A 16,597-nucleotide genomic window follows, 5' to 3' on the forward strand; every position below is an offset into this window, starting at 1 on the left:
AACACTTTCTAAAACAATATCCTTCTTTACTTGATAATCACAGATAAGCACGCACACCGGTGAGCCTTTTTTATTACCTAATCACAGGTAGTTACTAAAAAGAAAGCATGAATTAAGTAAAATCTTCACTGAATTAATATATATTAATTAGAAAGGACATAACATTAATACTATTCAAGCTGCTATGTTATATTTGTTCTAATATTAGGTTAAAACGTCTAGAATCAAAGGGTCATCATTTAGACTGAGTTTATTTGTTTATAGCCATTAGGGCAAAACCTGACAATCTATCTTCCTCCATGGTGCTAGGCAGCCAGGTTTTTAGTCTCCGTAGATTCAAGAATGATCTTTCAAGGCTTGCAGTTGTAACTGGTTTGGCAGCAATAACCTGCAGCAATCTGTTTATGACAGGAAAGCTGTTGTTGTCACATTTTACTAGAGCTGAGATAGCATCTGTGAGCCTAGTATTGTGGGGTGTTAATTTCCACATTTCTGCCCAAACATCCCATTCTCCTAGAGTCTAGAGCCTGCTGAAGTGTAGCGTGAGGAAGTAAATGGGTCAATTTCGGATATTTTGATTTACAAATTAAGTATTGTTTGAGAAAGTTTAATGTAGACTCGCACAAGACTTATTTAAATCATTTGTAATTATTTACAATTCAGGTACAGGACAGTGGCCCTCCCAATTGTCTCTCTAACCACAAGCGTTACCGCATCCCTCAGCTCAGCAGGTCAAGCGACAACACGGAACACGGAGACATAACACAGATATTGGTGCTTCGTTGACATTTTAATATACAGTAGTGTAAATACATTCCACGTTATGAGCTGCAGTTAGTTATTTCAACGTATTGTGGCAACTAATTGAAAGACAAATTAACTGAGGCACATAAGGATATCACTGAGGTATTTTTACCAAGTGACAGACATATAGATATTAACATGACCACTTAATTCTAGAGGGTCTTGTTTATAATGTTTTTGCAATGCACTACTTTTGATAAATCTAACTTAGATTTATCAAAAGTAGTGAATGATACTTAGATTATCTAAGTGTCCTTCGGGTTCATCGTATTAACGATGGCATGATACAAAGTTATTACAGTGTGTCGAAATGTTGACTTTCAGGAGTGCAGGTTTTACCATTGTATAGCAGATGTCTTAAGTTTCACATATCTGATGCTCATATGAATTAGATTTAGGGAAGACCATTTTCATAAGGTAGATTCCGAGGGGGGTTGGGAGGGTGTTCCTGGTTGGGGTCATTTCTACAGCTGCTCTGAGACCTTCCATTGTATAACATGTTTGGCATTGCCTCAGGAGGCTTAAGTTACTGGATATAATTCCTCCAAGGCACAAGTACTCCACCACAGTCATTAATAGCGTTCATACCGATGACGCAAAAACAGATAAGAATGATAATGCTAGTACACAGGAACGCCCCCACCAGGAAACGGTTTACCACCACCAGCTTCCCTGTGTGCCCAGTGTTTGATCTTGGCGGAGTATCCTTGTGTCCAGTGTTTGGTCCTGGGGCAGAGATGTCCTTGTGCCTAGTGTTTGCTGTAGGGGCACTGTAGGGAGCAATCTTCGTTGTTCGATGGTTCTGGGGGCCCAAACGCAAGTTCTCGACGTAGACGAGAGCGACGATGATACCAAACACCTCGCAGATCAATACCAGGTACCACACGTCGATCAGCTTGAGGTATGAGGTCTTGGGATTGGACTGGCTGGTCTGGGCAAAGAAGCCGGCGAGAACGAGCATAGAGGTGAGGGTGACCATGATGCGGTCCTGGGGATGGGGAGAGGCTGCTGGTGATACACGACTGCTACTAAATGACCAGAGACGCTCCTGTTTCTATCTAGTTTTTAAGTGATTGTTTTCCTTGGTGACTATATGAAAGATCAGTTGTATCTGAGGAGTTTCTGTATAAGACTATGCTTACTATTCAAAAGTTGCTGAAGGTCATAGGGAACCTATTCTATCTAGGGCTCTATCCCGAATGAGCCAATTCCTGAACACCCATAATCAAACTGGCATTATAGTACCAGTGCAATCAATAATGTCTGCATTATTTACTGACCAGGATGACTAAATACATAAATATAAGGAAATGTGAGGAATTACTCCTGATTATAGTCAGCCATAAGGATGGAGGCTCACTGAGTATGGGGCTCGGTAGGATGGGTCCCATTACCTTTAATACTCACGAGCGAGGCCTGTCACCGACGGCTCGCGTCACTGGCACTATTGCAGTATTGCCTCCCTTCTTCCTGACACCTTCTACCCTTCTTCCTGACACCTTCTACCCTTCTTCCTGACACCTGCTACCCTTCGTTCCTCTACAATATAGTACTAGAACGTTAAAGAGTGCTTTGATAAATTCTCGTTTTATTCTTCTTGCAACATAAATAATAACTGTTGCTCTCAAGAGAATACATTTCTAAAATAAAAGTAATTTAATAGATAAATAATAATTATAGTGTGAAAACCGAAATAAGCACTAATGTGTAGGCAATTTTAATTAACGTTATATCTAGACAAAGTTGTTCTAGATGTGAGCTTCTGATTTCCCTTAACCCAATTTTACTAACTTTGTGGATCTAGGCTCTTGATTTTTCCCTAATAGTAAGACACTGACCGTGAAGTCATCCAGGTCGAAGCAGAACGTGAGGCAGCAGACGAGGGAGAGCATGAAGCTGGGCAGGAACACGTTGGCCAGGTAGTAGCGGTACTGGTTACTCAGTTCCAACTCCACCTGGGACACACAAACACCACACTGACTGGTAGGTAACATAAACCTCACTTGTTAGACTGATTAGGTTGGGTTGGGTTGGGTTGGGTTGGGTTAGTGCTCGGGTGTTTATTCTTCAGGTGAAATAAGCTGGGGTGCCTATCCTTCTCGTAATCTCCTAAAGGAATGTGGATAACAACTCTATTAACCAACCAGGAGGATGTTGACATTGTAGAGTGTATGCTGGGTGATGACTTCCCTCTCCAGCTTGTACTCCAGTAGACTACGCTCTCCCTCGAACACCACACCCGGGCCATCCTGCAAGTCTCAAGATTTTTAGTTAGATTTAAATTAACTTTTGAAACAACTTATTCACTAAAATTTTCAGAAAGCTCAAAACAGATTTATTTGGTATACATAAATAAAAGATTTAGTCCCAAATCATCAACTTCATTGGAGAGACATATCAAAGGTGTGTGACTTATAATGACGGTGTATTAAAAGATAATTAGAATGCAAGCAATATGACAGATGGTAAGGTAAGTTTATAACATGCGATTAATTGAGGATCTGATTCAGTGGTTAACATTAGCCACAAAGGAAAAACTTAACTTAAACAATGACATGGTAGGACATTAATGGAATAAGCGCGTCACATGAACGAACTATTGATAAATGCTTCGATTTATTTGGGGAAGAAAAAATTGAAGAGCTACCTAAAGCAGGACTCCTGTTGTGTGTGTGCGTGTGTGTGTGAGGACATTACCTTGAGGAGGGCGCCCCGGGTGTGGGTGAGGTCCTGAACCCTGAACACCAAGTAGCATCTCTGGGTGTCGAAGGGGTAGAGACGCAGGTCACAGTGGCACTTGAACTCGAGAGTGTCTTGTTGTTGGTGCATCAGTGTGTTGTTGTCCCCGCTGTACCTGTGGTCTGTACAAGAGCCACACTTATACTGTATACGAACCACACTTATACTGTATACGAGCCACACTTATACTGTATACGAGTCACACTTATACTGTATACGAGCCACACTTATACTGTATACGAGCCACACTTATACTGTATACGAGCCACACTTATACTGTATACGAGCCACACTTATACTGTAAAACACGTGTGACAGATAGGCTGTAGATCTTTACTAGGTTACTTATTAACTCTCAGGATGTCAAAACATTTTAGGATCTCAGACGTCAGCAGATGATGTATTAACCAACAGAAAGTGATTAACGAACACTCCATAAACAAGAGAGAAACAAGAAATTACAGAAAAAGTTCTATAACGAGAAATAAATTTTAAACTAAGGAAATTTTTATGAGATACTAAATAGAGTTGAGAGTCTTCAGGCACAGAAACAATATATAAATCCCCTAAACACAATCCTCAATTACAGAAATTATCAATATAATTACAGAAAAGGTAAGTTAACAACATTATATCATCTCATACCCACAGAGACGATTCATAAACTCGTTAGAAATAGGAAAACTTTGAACATCACTCTCCAGATGTTGACACTCACCCTCGTTGATCATCTGCTCGTCGTCAAGCAAAGGTTCCGTTCTGCGGATGACGTAAAGGACTCCTGCCCGCTGACCTTTCTTAACCAGGCTCTTGGTGCCATCAGTCACTTGCAGCATCGGCATCCACACCCTCTGCCACTGTCTCGCCTTGTTGGTCTGGTAGTTTGTTTGTAAGTTGGTGAACGTCAGCCGAGAATCGTTCCATTTAGTGTGCCATATGGCATCTATGGCAATGGTGAAGGAGGTCAGGTCGAAGATCCTGATAGAGGTGATGTTGATAAGGAAATAGATTGACAGGGGATCATTGGTGAAGCTTGGGGGAAAGTTGTCTTCCGAGTAACCCCTCGGGACCTTGATGACCTCACAGTTAAGTTCGTCGGAATGGTCGAGGCAGTCATTGTACGAGTTGCAAATTTTGTCCCTATGGATACAGGTGCCGTCTTTGCAGGTGAACTCCTCCTTACTACACAACGTCAGTAGCAACTCCACCTGTGTGAAAGGTTAGCTTAGTGTTTCGGAGACCCGCTGTCAGAAGAAGAAATACTGCTTGGCGAAAAACTAGCGTTAATACACGTACTGTACCTGTAACTGCTTAACAGGAGGGCTGTGGCAAAGTCTCTTTTATTCGTTGCAAACCTCCAGGCAATCATTCAGTTGCCTTTACCCTACCAATTGTATCTCCAAATACTCATTCCTACTAACACTCAATCTTGACATTGCTCACTACTGATCTCTGTGTTCTCTTACCTGTCTCTGGGCACATTTGTCGCCGCTGATGGTCCACTTACGGAGACCGATGGGGAAGGTGTCGGAGGTGTCAGCATACATGACGGCTTTCAGTCCCTGGTGGCGGCGGCTGACCATCACCCAGCTTGTGTTGTCCCACACCACGCGGCTGTGCAGTGCCCCGTCCACCTTAGGCCTCTCGTTCTCGTAGTCGTTCAGGTACAACTCGCGGTCAAACCACGTTGATTGACAGAGTCCCCGCAGTCGCAGTAGAGGTCGTGATGTAAAGTTACAGAGCGGACACGAAGTAGTGAATCCTGAACATGGCGTCTCATCCCAGAAATACCGGGTATTCCTGCCAAAAACTGTTATGCACTGGTGCTGTGCGCGGACGGGAGAGGACGAACCAGAGAAATTATGCCATGGTATAGGTTCTCCGTCTGTAAGTTGGACCCACTGCCCAGTCGAGACGTTCCCCTTAGCTCCAGCCCAAAACAGAGATAAGAAAGAGTCCTCGCAATGTGAGCTGAAGTGTTGGAATTTGTCAACTATATTCACATTGTCTTCGGCGTTTTTTGGTAGTGCGAGCGTTCCCTTTAGTTTCTCGCAGGTGGTGACGCTACCCTCAAATTCTTCCTTCTTGGGGATAAGTATCAAATAACTAGTCATTTTTTTGCATATTTCATATTCACTAATATTTGATTTTGTCGTTGGTCCTTTGAGCTCAAGAAGACCGTTGTTTAGTGTGAGTAATGGTGTGTTGGAGGACACGGAAGGTCCCTTTCTACAGGTGGTGAAACTCACCATTTCTTCGGGAGTCAGAATCACATTGTAGAATTTATAGTCGGCGATCTCTCCATCCATCGCCTGAGTAATGTCAAAGTCACCCTCAAGTGACTCCAGCTCTTGCCCAATAGTCAGTCGCCCACCACCCTCCATCTGCACCCTCTTCCCACCTCTCATCTTCGACTGGTCTATGATCTGCTCTTTCTTGTTTAACTGCAGAAAGACAGTAAAGTTTATAACATACAGAGGTATCATGGGTGTAAAATGTATCTGCAGTAAATGAGTTTAAGCAGTCTCTTTAGAGGGAAGCCCCATACTTAGGTATTTTAATCTGACTAGCACAAGACTATTTTACTCAGTTGAGAGAAACCCTTGCTCTCTAAAGGACTAACTATACTACCCTAAGTTACAATCTTCCCTTCATTAATTTTTTACACTATCCACAATGGTTCCCACCAAATATTGATGGATCTATAGAAAAACAAACTAGTTACACTACTTGAAAACTCAATAATGTTAGAATAGTTGTTTCATATGTATCATAATTTGTCATCTTATTGTAAACTTGCTCCCCCTGGTTGGCGCCTCAGCCAGACCAACAACGGTCGTCTGGAGACATTATGTTCCCGGGGACAAGTATGTCAGCCACTCATGCAAAACTTTTTTATCCTAGTGTAGGAAATTCCACCGAAAACTGATAGATTTGTTGATTTTATAAACATTTTATTACAGATACACAGACAGACAGACCTTTGTTGCTTCTACCCTTGGCCCGCGGGGAGAGATAATAATTGATAAATTACACGATGACATAATCCCGGCACATTACACAACAAAGAGTCATATTTCCGGTAAGTTTCGTAAGAGTTCTTTAACAATAAATTGTTGGACGAGTCGATTCCACAAACTTTTTATTACAGACAGAAAGAGAAACATACGCATGTCGTTACAACCGTCTGAAGTAAGTGTAGTGAATTGGCATTAATCATTTCACAACAATTTATAAATATATATGAATCATATTTACGGGGCAGGAGTCGTCGATATGACATAAACTAATATCAGTTAATTATCTGCCTGGTGATGTACACGGCCGCAGGTGTGCACGGCCATAATTAAACACCACTACAGTTGTAGACAGTCACAGGTGTATACGGCCACAGTTGTACACGGCTAAAATTAAACACGGCTACAGTTGTACACGACCCTAACTTACCTCACCATTGAAGACGTAGGTCAGGGTGCCATCGATCAGGTCCAGAGCGACACAGAGGTGCTGCCAGGTGTACAGCGTCACCACCAAAGGTAAGTCTTCCACCACCATATCGCGGCAACACTCAACATATAAACTATGTTCATTCCAACTCAGACCTTAAAAATCATTAGTTTGTTAAAAATAAAGGCCACCAAGTGTATTGTAAGACTGTTGTTGACAGTTATATATATATCGAAAAAGTTCAAATGGTTCTATTCAGTTATGTTAAATAACAGCTGCATGTAGGTATCTGCTACGTGGATACTCTTATACTGATAGCTAAGTCATTCACAATATATGGCGGCTCATAAAGTTCTACTGTATTTCAAATAAAAATATCTATGCATGAACTTTCATATCTATCACTTGTACCGCTAGTGCTTTAGTGCACAGAACCGAGTGGCCACATCTGTCGTTCTCCTCTCGTCTTACCAATCAAGAGTTCATTGTCGAAGCCTTGTACAACATAGCTGACAACTGGCACTCTTTTTCCTCCGTGCAGGAGACGGAAGTGAAGGCACACCGTCACCTGGCGACAATGAGCATTGAAACTTGTACAGTACCAGAAATGTTTCAGAGATTTGGATGACTAAAGACACTCACTCGAGAAGGTGGCACTTTTGTATACACACACACACACACACACACACACACACACACACACACACACACCCCAATTATCCCACACTCTCTTACTCGTGGTGATAGAGAGAAAATGATCACATCAACATTGACAATATTATAGTTGTTTAGAATCATCCCTAACTATATCTCCCTGACTTTATTTTCAATCTTTACTATGAGCATGACAATATTGCGATTTTGTTAATTTGAATATTAATACGTTAGTTTTCCTTCGATAGGTGATTTTTGTTTTTTGTTCTTTAACTTTTTTCACCCCTAAGAATTATTTTCAAAGAAGGGGTTAGGGGGGGGTGTATTAATATCGACACTGTTGGCCACTAACTCTCACCTGAGTCAAGGAAGGTATGCGTCCAACACCAGCGTCCAGCATACTCTCCATAGACGCCACACCATCAGTCTGGAACTTTACAAGGGTAACATTCCGTCCCTCTGAAACACACGAAGGTTTTAATATACTAATGTACTACTAAGTGAGAGCAATTTAAGATATAAGTAGTCCCAAGGGTGCTTCTGGGTTTTCAGGAGTCAGGACATACACAGCTCGTTCTCAGTGCCATGGTGTTCCCCTCAAGAGTTGTCTGATGTTTAACTCTCAAAAAAAGAAAATATTATATGCCAGTCCTTCTCCCCATCTATGAACCCCATGTAGCCTGAAGGCTGATGTGATCACATAGGAAAATCCCCACAGTATGAATAGGGAGAAACCATGGCCCATATATATATATATATATATACAGAGAGAGAGAGAGAGAGAGAGAGAGCACATTCCGGTGACAATAATAATAACAAGTGCAAAAAAAAAACATTTATCTAATCTCAAGTGGAACCACTGAATGCAGAACCATGTGTCAACACTCACTAAGCAAGAGGCCGAGACTGGAAGTTGGAGAGTGTTGACATTGACTACTCAGAACCTCATTCAAAAATATTCTTCATATTTTTTTAATCTAACGAAACTTCACAAACGTAAAAGCTGTATGGCGTTGCTTTCAGGGATATACACAAACAAGTAACAGGAAAAAATTGAACTTTTAGCTGGAAGCGATAGTGATAAAAATAATACTAATATTTTCAATGACCTTTACTGCAGTCCCGGTATCGAAAGAGAGAGAAAGAGAGAGAGAGAGAGAGAGAGAGAGAGTTGTGTGTGTGTGTGTGTGTGTGTGTGTCGATCATGGATAGATGATAATCCACCTCGGAACTCTATAATGAATCTTTGTGGTGAAGTAAAATAATAAGTAGTCTTCACCACTGTCAAAGGTTGTTGGCTGTACAGTAGATATTACCTCCTGTTAGATTCACCGGGAGTCGTCAATATAGTTTGTTAAAGTTTCAATTAAATATTAGCCCCTTTTCTATTTATTATATAAAAAATATATGTCTCTTGTCACAATCTGCTGGGTTTAGGTACGGATTAACTGACACACGGCCACAGGATAATGCAGTAGACTCAGTGCTTGGAGCCTACAGTCACACGTCCTGGAGGTGTATGAGGAAAAATCTTAAACTGAGTAGAACGCCGGTGACCTAATTACTTAGTTAACAGGTTAATGGGACGTGAAGGTGACTTAAATACCACCTCAATGTGACAGGAAATGGTGAGATAAGCTATGAACTCCCGCATGGAAGGTAACAGGATATGACAGTATGTGAATCTCTAACCCTTAATTAAGTTAATCCGGGAAGTGTGTTGTATATAAGCAAAACATGTAATTACCCCACATTTACATAAGTACTGTCTGTTTATATGTTGACAGAGGCTATTACGTGTGTGTGTGTGTGTGTGTGTGTGTGTAGACAGTAGGCTGCAAAAGCAGCTATTTTACAGTCATCAACTGGAAATGGTCACATATGTCAGCTATTTCGATAACGGAATTTTCTGATACTTTAGATACCGTAATTATGCCTGTTTAAGACTTCACCTTGGCTAGGCAGGTACCCATTAGTTGACTGAGGGAGGAGAGGCCCCACCTGGCATGCGACCTAAATTTGGATAAACATTTTTTTCTCTATTTCTCACACAGTATTTATAGATCTTCATTGATTACTGATTCCCCTTTTATATCCCTCAAATCAAAACAAGGCAATGCAACATACTCAACTTGTAAAAAATTCTCCAATGAGAGTATAGCGTCCAGGAAGTAAGCTTGCGAGGTGTAATATTATGCTTTTACAGCTACGGCAGGACATTCGACGAACAGTCTTGCACCCCAACCACTTTCTAACAATTCTGAATCCTCCATTGATGTAGAAGTAGGTATTAAGTCACTATGATCGCCAGTAATGTTCTTCTTGGTAACACAGAGGCATCGATCACAGGAGGGGAACACTACCCCGAGTGCATCTACTGTAATGCTTATCATCAGTTGTGTATTTTACTGCTGTCTTCACTCACACAAGGAGACACGTCTATAGTGTGTGTGTGTGTGTGTGTTCTTCTCCTCTCTCAGTTATTCACACCTGAGCAACATTCACTTATTTAGGTTAGGATTATTTTGAAAAGTAAAAGGCAAGTGTAGTCAGGAGGCCATGACGTTATTAGTCAAATTTCTTTTAATTATTTCGTCTTCTCTGATTTTGGATTGTGAGGTAGAGAAAACAACGAAAAAAATGGATCTACAGTACTTATAGGTTTAAAGTACCTTTTATTTTTAGAAATCTTATGTGTATTTATAAAATTAAATGTTTAAATTAAGGAAATATTAGTCATTCAAACTACACTTTCTGTCACACACACACACACACACACACACACACACACACACACACACACACGTACACACACACACACACACACACACACACACACACACACACACACACACACACACACACACACACGTACACACACACACACACACACACACACACACACACTGATAAATCAAAGGCGGTTTAATTTTATTCTATTAGAGAAAACAGAAAACTCATCTCCAAAGGAAATTCAGTTCTACTCTTTATAACTTACACTCTTACAGCAATATACTAAGTTATGAAAATTCTACACATTCGTCACCATACAAAGAGAGGAGTGTAAACATATGCTGATGATTAGCATAATATAGTCTACACACGGCACCTCAGACTGGCCTCATGTTTATTTATAACAAGAATTAGCTTAAACTTGTTTGTCTCTCAACACAGTTTGTCCTCGTGTGAATATTGTCAAGATTTAGGACGGTAACCTGTCTGTCTGTCTGCCTGTCTGTCTGTCTATGTCTATTCATTGATTTATCTTTAACTACATTTTCATCCATCAAAATGTCTGTTTATCTCTGTCTTTATTTTCATCAATATCTTTAATGTATTGCAGTGTGTGTGTGTGTGTGTGTGTGCGCGCGTGTGTGTGTGAATATGTATGTGTATCAGTATTACTGGTGTATATCACATCCACATCCGTGAGGCATTCGCATTTACATCACAATCAACATCCGCATCTGCAGAATTTGGATGTTGCAGATGTATAAAATTGTGTAAACCTTGCCTTAGTCACTTATCTCTCTCTCTCTCTCTCTCTCTCTCTCTCTCTCTCTCTCTCTTACTAATTTACTCTCAACAAGTTAAGAAACTTAGAGAATTAATTACAATTTTATTTTTGTACTTATGTGTAATTTTGTAAGGTAAATAGGATAAAACGGCAACACAGCTGAGAGGGTTACTGTAGTGCTGAGTGTGAGTCATGACTTTTTGCTTCCCAGAGTGTACAGAACACGTTTGTAAAGAGTCTAAATACTTAATTAACAATATTAATTTATTGAGATGCTTTTGTGTACAAAAAAAAATAAATTCTAATTCTCATATAGGTCTTACAAAATCGGAAATTTACAGAATTGACAGCGGAAAAAGGCACATTAATTAACAAAGTTAATTACTATTTTAAGTTTGAATTTAATTATATATAAATATATACATCCGCGGATGTCTGAAAATTGACATCCAATACAACAATATGAGTATGTCCGTATTTGAGTGTGTGTATCTCAGTACAGTGTGTTCACCGGAGAACACTCCTTCAGCTTTAATCCTCCTGTCACCAAACTTTTAATAGTGGATGGTATTTTCCCCAGGGTGGTCTTAAACGTGATTAAAAAAACAGAGGATTATAGTGAAGGTAGGCAATAAAAGTACATCCACCAGGCAGCAAGTTTGAGGACCAGTGCCAGTCATACCATCCCAAGCTGTCGTAAAGCAATAAAAGAAGAAAAAAATCTAAGGGGAGATATTATAGAGCTAGTCGTAATAACATTGAAATTACCTCACCTGAACTATGTATTAGGAGATACAACACTAAGGCTGGCCACATCATCTCTCACACCTGGCAATATAAATATACGGTTATCAGGTCGATCTTCACTTGTAGGGAAGATTACTGTTTGACACCACAACATAATATATGAATGTAATTATATATATACAAATACATGACGCTGCTCTCAGATTCACGGGGTGAGGGTGTTATTATGTACACCATAATAATTGACACACACACACACACACACACACACACACATTAAACATACATAACGTGCACACTTACAGACATGGATACTCCCACATGCACATTCATCCACTAACGCATATACACACACCCGTACACAGGCATACAGATACGCACACACGTCTGCAGACATTTACACAACACTCACCGTCACAGAGCGACCATCCACCGCGTCACTTCACACCGTCACAGAGCGACCATCCACCGCGTCACTTCACACGCAACTGATCGTCCAAGTGGAGGGAGTATTTATTTATTAGAGTGACCGCTACCTGTATTACGTTATTAACGCCTTCATAGTTCTCATTACTCTCCATCTGTCGTCGTTATAACTCACCCACGTTGTGTTGGGTAGATTAAGGGGCACAGGAACCACAAAGGGAGAGAGTAATGCTAAATATTGGTGCAGGGTAAGTGTAGAGAGCGACAACAAAGGCTCAGATAACAAATACCAAGAATTCATTTTTTTTTACAAATTTGTTCCACAGGCAATTTCGTTTTATCCTGTTCAGAAATTGATTCAAACATAGAAAATAAATCTGTGGAGAGCTTTAACTACTAAGGTCTTTATGCACGTAGTCTAGGTCAATACATACACGAGTCATCATGAACTCCGAGATTCAAACTCATGAATCCGAAGCATTTGTAGACAGAATAACAAATCGGTCTACTGCTTCGAGTTCATGAGACTGAATCTCGGGGTTCGTGGTTCATGGGTAGAGGCGAGCGGACTAAGTTGTTGACTGAAAAGGTACAAATGAACTGTCTACCTACAAAAAAGTCTGCTATTTTCAAAGATGATTAATAGTCTTTTACAAAAAAATACGTTCATTTAATGTTTTTATTTAATTTTTCTACCATGTCCAGATGTACATGGTGTTAACCTTTGCTACTTAAGTTTATATAGAAATATTCCTGTATATACATCATTTACAACACTGACACTACCACCTTCCAGCAACAACAACAACACTCCAGTAACAACAATAACACACTCTAGTAACAACAGTAACACACAACAGTAACAACAATATCACACTCAAATAACGTCAATAAAACACATTAGTAATAACAACACAGCAGCAACAACAACACCAATAACAACACCACCACCACCAACAACAACAACACCAATAACAACACCACCACCACCAACAACAATATAGTAGATCTTATTTACAAAAGCTACTCTCATTAAATTACAAACTCATAACAACAATATTTGGCTCAGCTCTCCCTGTACGCCGGCGTCATCAAGGTAACCATGAACCAAGGTTGTGATTGTTGAGATGTTGTTGTCCTTATTGAGATGCTTTCATTGTTATTGTTGTCCTTGTTGAGATTCTTTTATTGTTCTTGTTGAATTTGCTAACTTTTTCTCGTTGTTCCTTTCTACTTGTTTTTATGGTTATTATTGTATTTTTCACTTGTTATTGTTGTATTCCTCGCTTGCCCTTGTTTACTTGTTACATATTCATACAGTATATCCAAGAGACGTAACGAAAGAACAGGAATGAATAAAAGAATAACAAGAGAAAGAATATGAAAAAATAAAAAATTCTGAAAAATACATCTATTATAAAATACATCTATTATATTTTATAGAAAGTTGGCGTCCGCTAGGGAGAAGAATAACACACACACACACACACACACACACACACACACATACACACACACACACACACACACACACACACACACATACACACACACACACACAATTTATTTTACAGGAAATTGGTGTTCGCCACTGATAGCAAGAATCCGTACCCCTCCCCCAATACGTCAGCCTTCCACAGATTCAATTGAAGGAAGAGCCATCAATTCGTTTTAGAGACAAAAGCTGATATCTTCTCCACCAGCCTGAGTGCGACGTACCACATAGAAAGGGGAGTGAGTCAGTCGTGACAAGAATATGTAAATGAAAACAGACCTGTAGGACCAACGCTGTAGTTATATGGGTCCATGAATTTACTGTGTGTGTGTGTGTAGGGAGGGAGAGGCATTGATATACAGTACACACGATCATTAAGCAAAAAAGAATAAGGTGTCTCATAGGTCGTTTACAATGGGGGGAATTGTTGTCCTGTTTTTGTTTGTTTTTCTATTATTTTTAGGTGAGGAAATCATAACAAATCAAAGAAGATGGCAAGAGAAATTATCACTGAAATGTTGGGATGATTTCTTGGGAATTATTTTTTCCTTGTCATCGTTCACTCCAATTTCTTATTCCCTTCCAGTCTTCCTCCTCCTACTTTTTCCCTTCTCTTCCCCTTCTTCTCTTCCTCCTCCTCTTCTTCTCTTCCTCCTCTTCCTCTTCTCTTTCTTCTCTTCCTCCTCCTCTCTCCTTTTTCCTCTTGATTTATTCACCTCCCTCATATTTCAAAAATTACATCTGAAGGTTTGAGTCTCAAGAACTAGCACATGAAAGCGTCGTTATCAATATTTCAAAGAACCATTTCTAATACAGTTTCCCCTGGAGCGACAATGGCATGTTTCTAGTTGTTGAAAATGTATTAAAGGCGAAATTTAGTTTGGGTGTCAAGTATGATGGTCGCTTGAAGGGAACATTATTTTACACCATAAAAAATATTGCTAAAAAGATGTGAGATATAATGCAAATAAATATTTTCCCACTGTGATAAAAATAAATACACTAAAAACTTTGTACTAAGTAAACAAGAAACATAATGGAAGGAAATCTGGTGTATAAACCGACAGTGGGCGACACCTGTTGGCCGACCATAGCATTTCCCCCAGTTGTTTCGAAACTTCAGACTCAAGGCAATTCGAACTCTCACTGTGGCTGGGTAGTGGACACGACTTTGGTGCACAATAGTACATAAATTTTGTAAACTTACATTACGTTCTAAGCCAAAGTAGCACAATTTGCTATCAAGCACGATCAGCTCCGCCGATCAGCAGCTCCACACTCTTGTAGTGGATTTCTCCCCTACAAACACGGTTTGTTGCTGAGTAGCCGACCCCACCAACTCCCCAGTGTATGCCTCGTGGTCTGGGTCAACCAGCGCCGCCATACATCACGGAGCGGGGGTCAACTACTAAGCCACGCCTACCCCCCGCTATTTAAGACCTGACCTCGTAGTGACTTGTCTCTCTTTCTACCTACACCAACCAGCCAGCAACACCTCCTCCTCCGTCTGCCTGGCGGTCCTCGCTCCTGCCAGCGAGCATGGCGACCCACAGGATGGTCCCACAGGATGGTAACCATGCTGCCTTCCCAGCACCAAGCTGCATTGTACATCCAATACAATATGTATACTGTATAGAGAGCACATTGTGAGTTTCCTTTCTCCATTCCATCCTGAGTGTGAACCAAACATCTCATACCCCACACTCTCGTTCCGTCCAGAATGCTCTGCCCTCCTCCCTCTCTATTACAATCCCGTTCAAAATATGAGCACAGATACGGAACTCCTGAACACCTAACCATGAGCCCATACTATGGACCATACAATGAATCCACGTTCCATGTCTCAACCAGTACATTCTGTCGGGACATCGAGTAACGGGTGCAACTTTGGAAGAAATATAGAGGAAGAACCATTACTCTCGCTGTCTCACGCATTCTTTGTTGACATTTGAGAAGACCTTGACCTACCTCACACGTGTTCTGAGTTTACATTTGATTTTCCTGTGTCATGCTGGAACATGTAGATCTCCCGTAGACATTCGAGACAGTCCTCTAGATCTACCTCAATTCGTCCTCTGGTACACATGCACCCGAAAATGTAGTACAGATACAGGTAATAATAATAATAATAATAATAATAATAATAATTCATATAAATAAAATTTATAATAAAAAATATACACGTAAAAATAACTTAATAAAATAATAATGATAAAAATAATAATAATAACAACACTGTAATAATAATAATAATAATAATGTTACGAGTTGGGGATTTAGAATATAGTTAAAAGTCTACCCAGATCCCAACAGGCAACAACAATAAAAAAACAAAGACAATCGGACTATAAAAGGGTAGACAAAGGTTGCGAGTTTTCGTTGTGTATAATAAAGTACCAAAAATCCCTTAACAAAATATTCAGCTTTCTATAAATTACCCTTAACCATACTTAACCTAAACATTAACAGTATATACATATTTATACAACATAAAACAATCGTGAAGCAAGGTGGAGGTGGGAGGCAATATAAGATTACAAATACTTAAGTGCAGAGCTGAGATGGCTGACGAGTAAGGCTGAGTATTGTAGAAAACGGTGGTAGTCACTGTCCCGTAGGTTTAGTGGATAGATGATCCTGTGGTCACTTCCCAGAGTGAACTGAACTCTCATCGAACTGGAGCTGACGAAGAAGACTTTGAGGAGGTGACGCAACAACCAGGATATGGAGAAGGGAAACCCCGGAGTGGTAACTAAGAGTAGTCGTAC

The 16,597-nt window shown here is 40.2% G+C and overlaps 1 protein-coding gene across 1 annotated transcript; it reads right to left on the reverse strand.

The window, feature by feature from the left end:
- Positions 1–237: 237 nt before the first annotated feature.
- Positions 238–13,173, reverse strand: LOC121854365. The gene is made up of 11 exons (XM_042348987.1): positions 12,321–13,173; positions 11,935–11,989; positions 8,003–8,103; positions 7,462–7,558; positions 6,991–7,145; positions 5,010–5,987; positions 4,262–4,751; positions 3,502–3,665; positions 2,949–3,053; positions 2,643–2,759; positions 238–1,792 (listed from the first exon to the last, which is right to left on the reverse strand). The coding sequence occupies exons 2-11, from the start codon at positions 11,978–11,980 to the stop codon at positions 1,331–1,333; spliced, it is 2,715 nt and encodes a 904-aa protein (XP_042204921.1). The 5' UTR covers positions 11,981–11,989; positions 12,321–13,173; the 3' UTR covers positions 238–1,330.
- Between the last annotated feature and the right edge of the window lie 3,424 nt (positions 13,174–16,597).

Source organism: Homarus americanus, unplaced genomic scaffold (assembly GCF_018991925.1).
Source record: "Homarus americanus isolate GMGI-L3 unplaced genomic scaffold, GMGI_Hamer_2.0 scaffold54443, whole genome shotgun sequence".
Lineage (NCBI taxonomy): Eukaryota > Metazoa > Arthropoda > Malacostraca > Decapoda > Nephropidae > Homarus > Homarus americanus.

Coding starts and splice junctions, on each gene's coding strand:
- LOC121854365 (XM_042348987.1), bottom strand. CDS start 11,980: ATGATGTGGCCAGCCTTAGTGTTGTATCTCCTAATACATAGTTCAG. Junction 4,752..5,009: donor ACAAATGTGCCCAGAGACAG/GTAAGAGAACAC, acceptor CCTTTCACACAG/GTGGAGTTGCTACTGACGTT. Junction 3,666..4,261: donor CGAGCAGATGATCAACGAGG/GTGAGTGTCAAC, acceptor GCTCTTGTACAG/ACCACAGGTACAGCGGGGAC.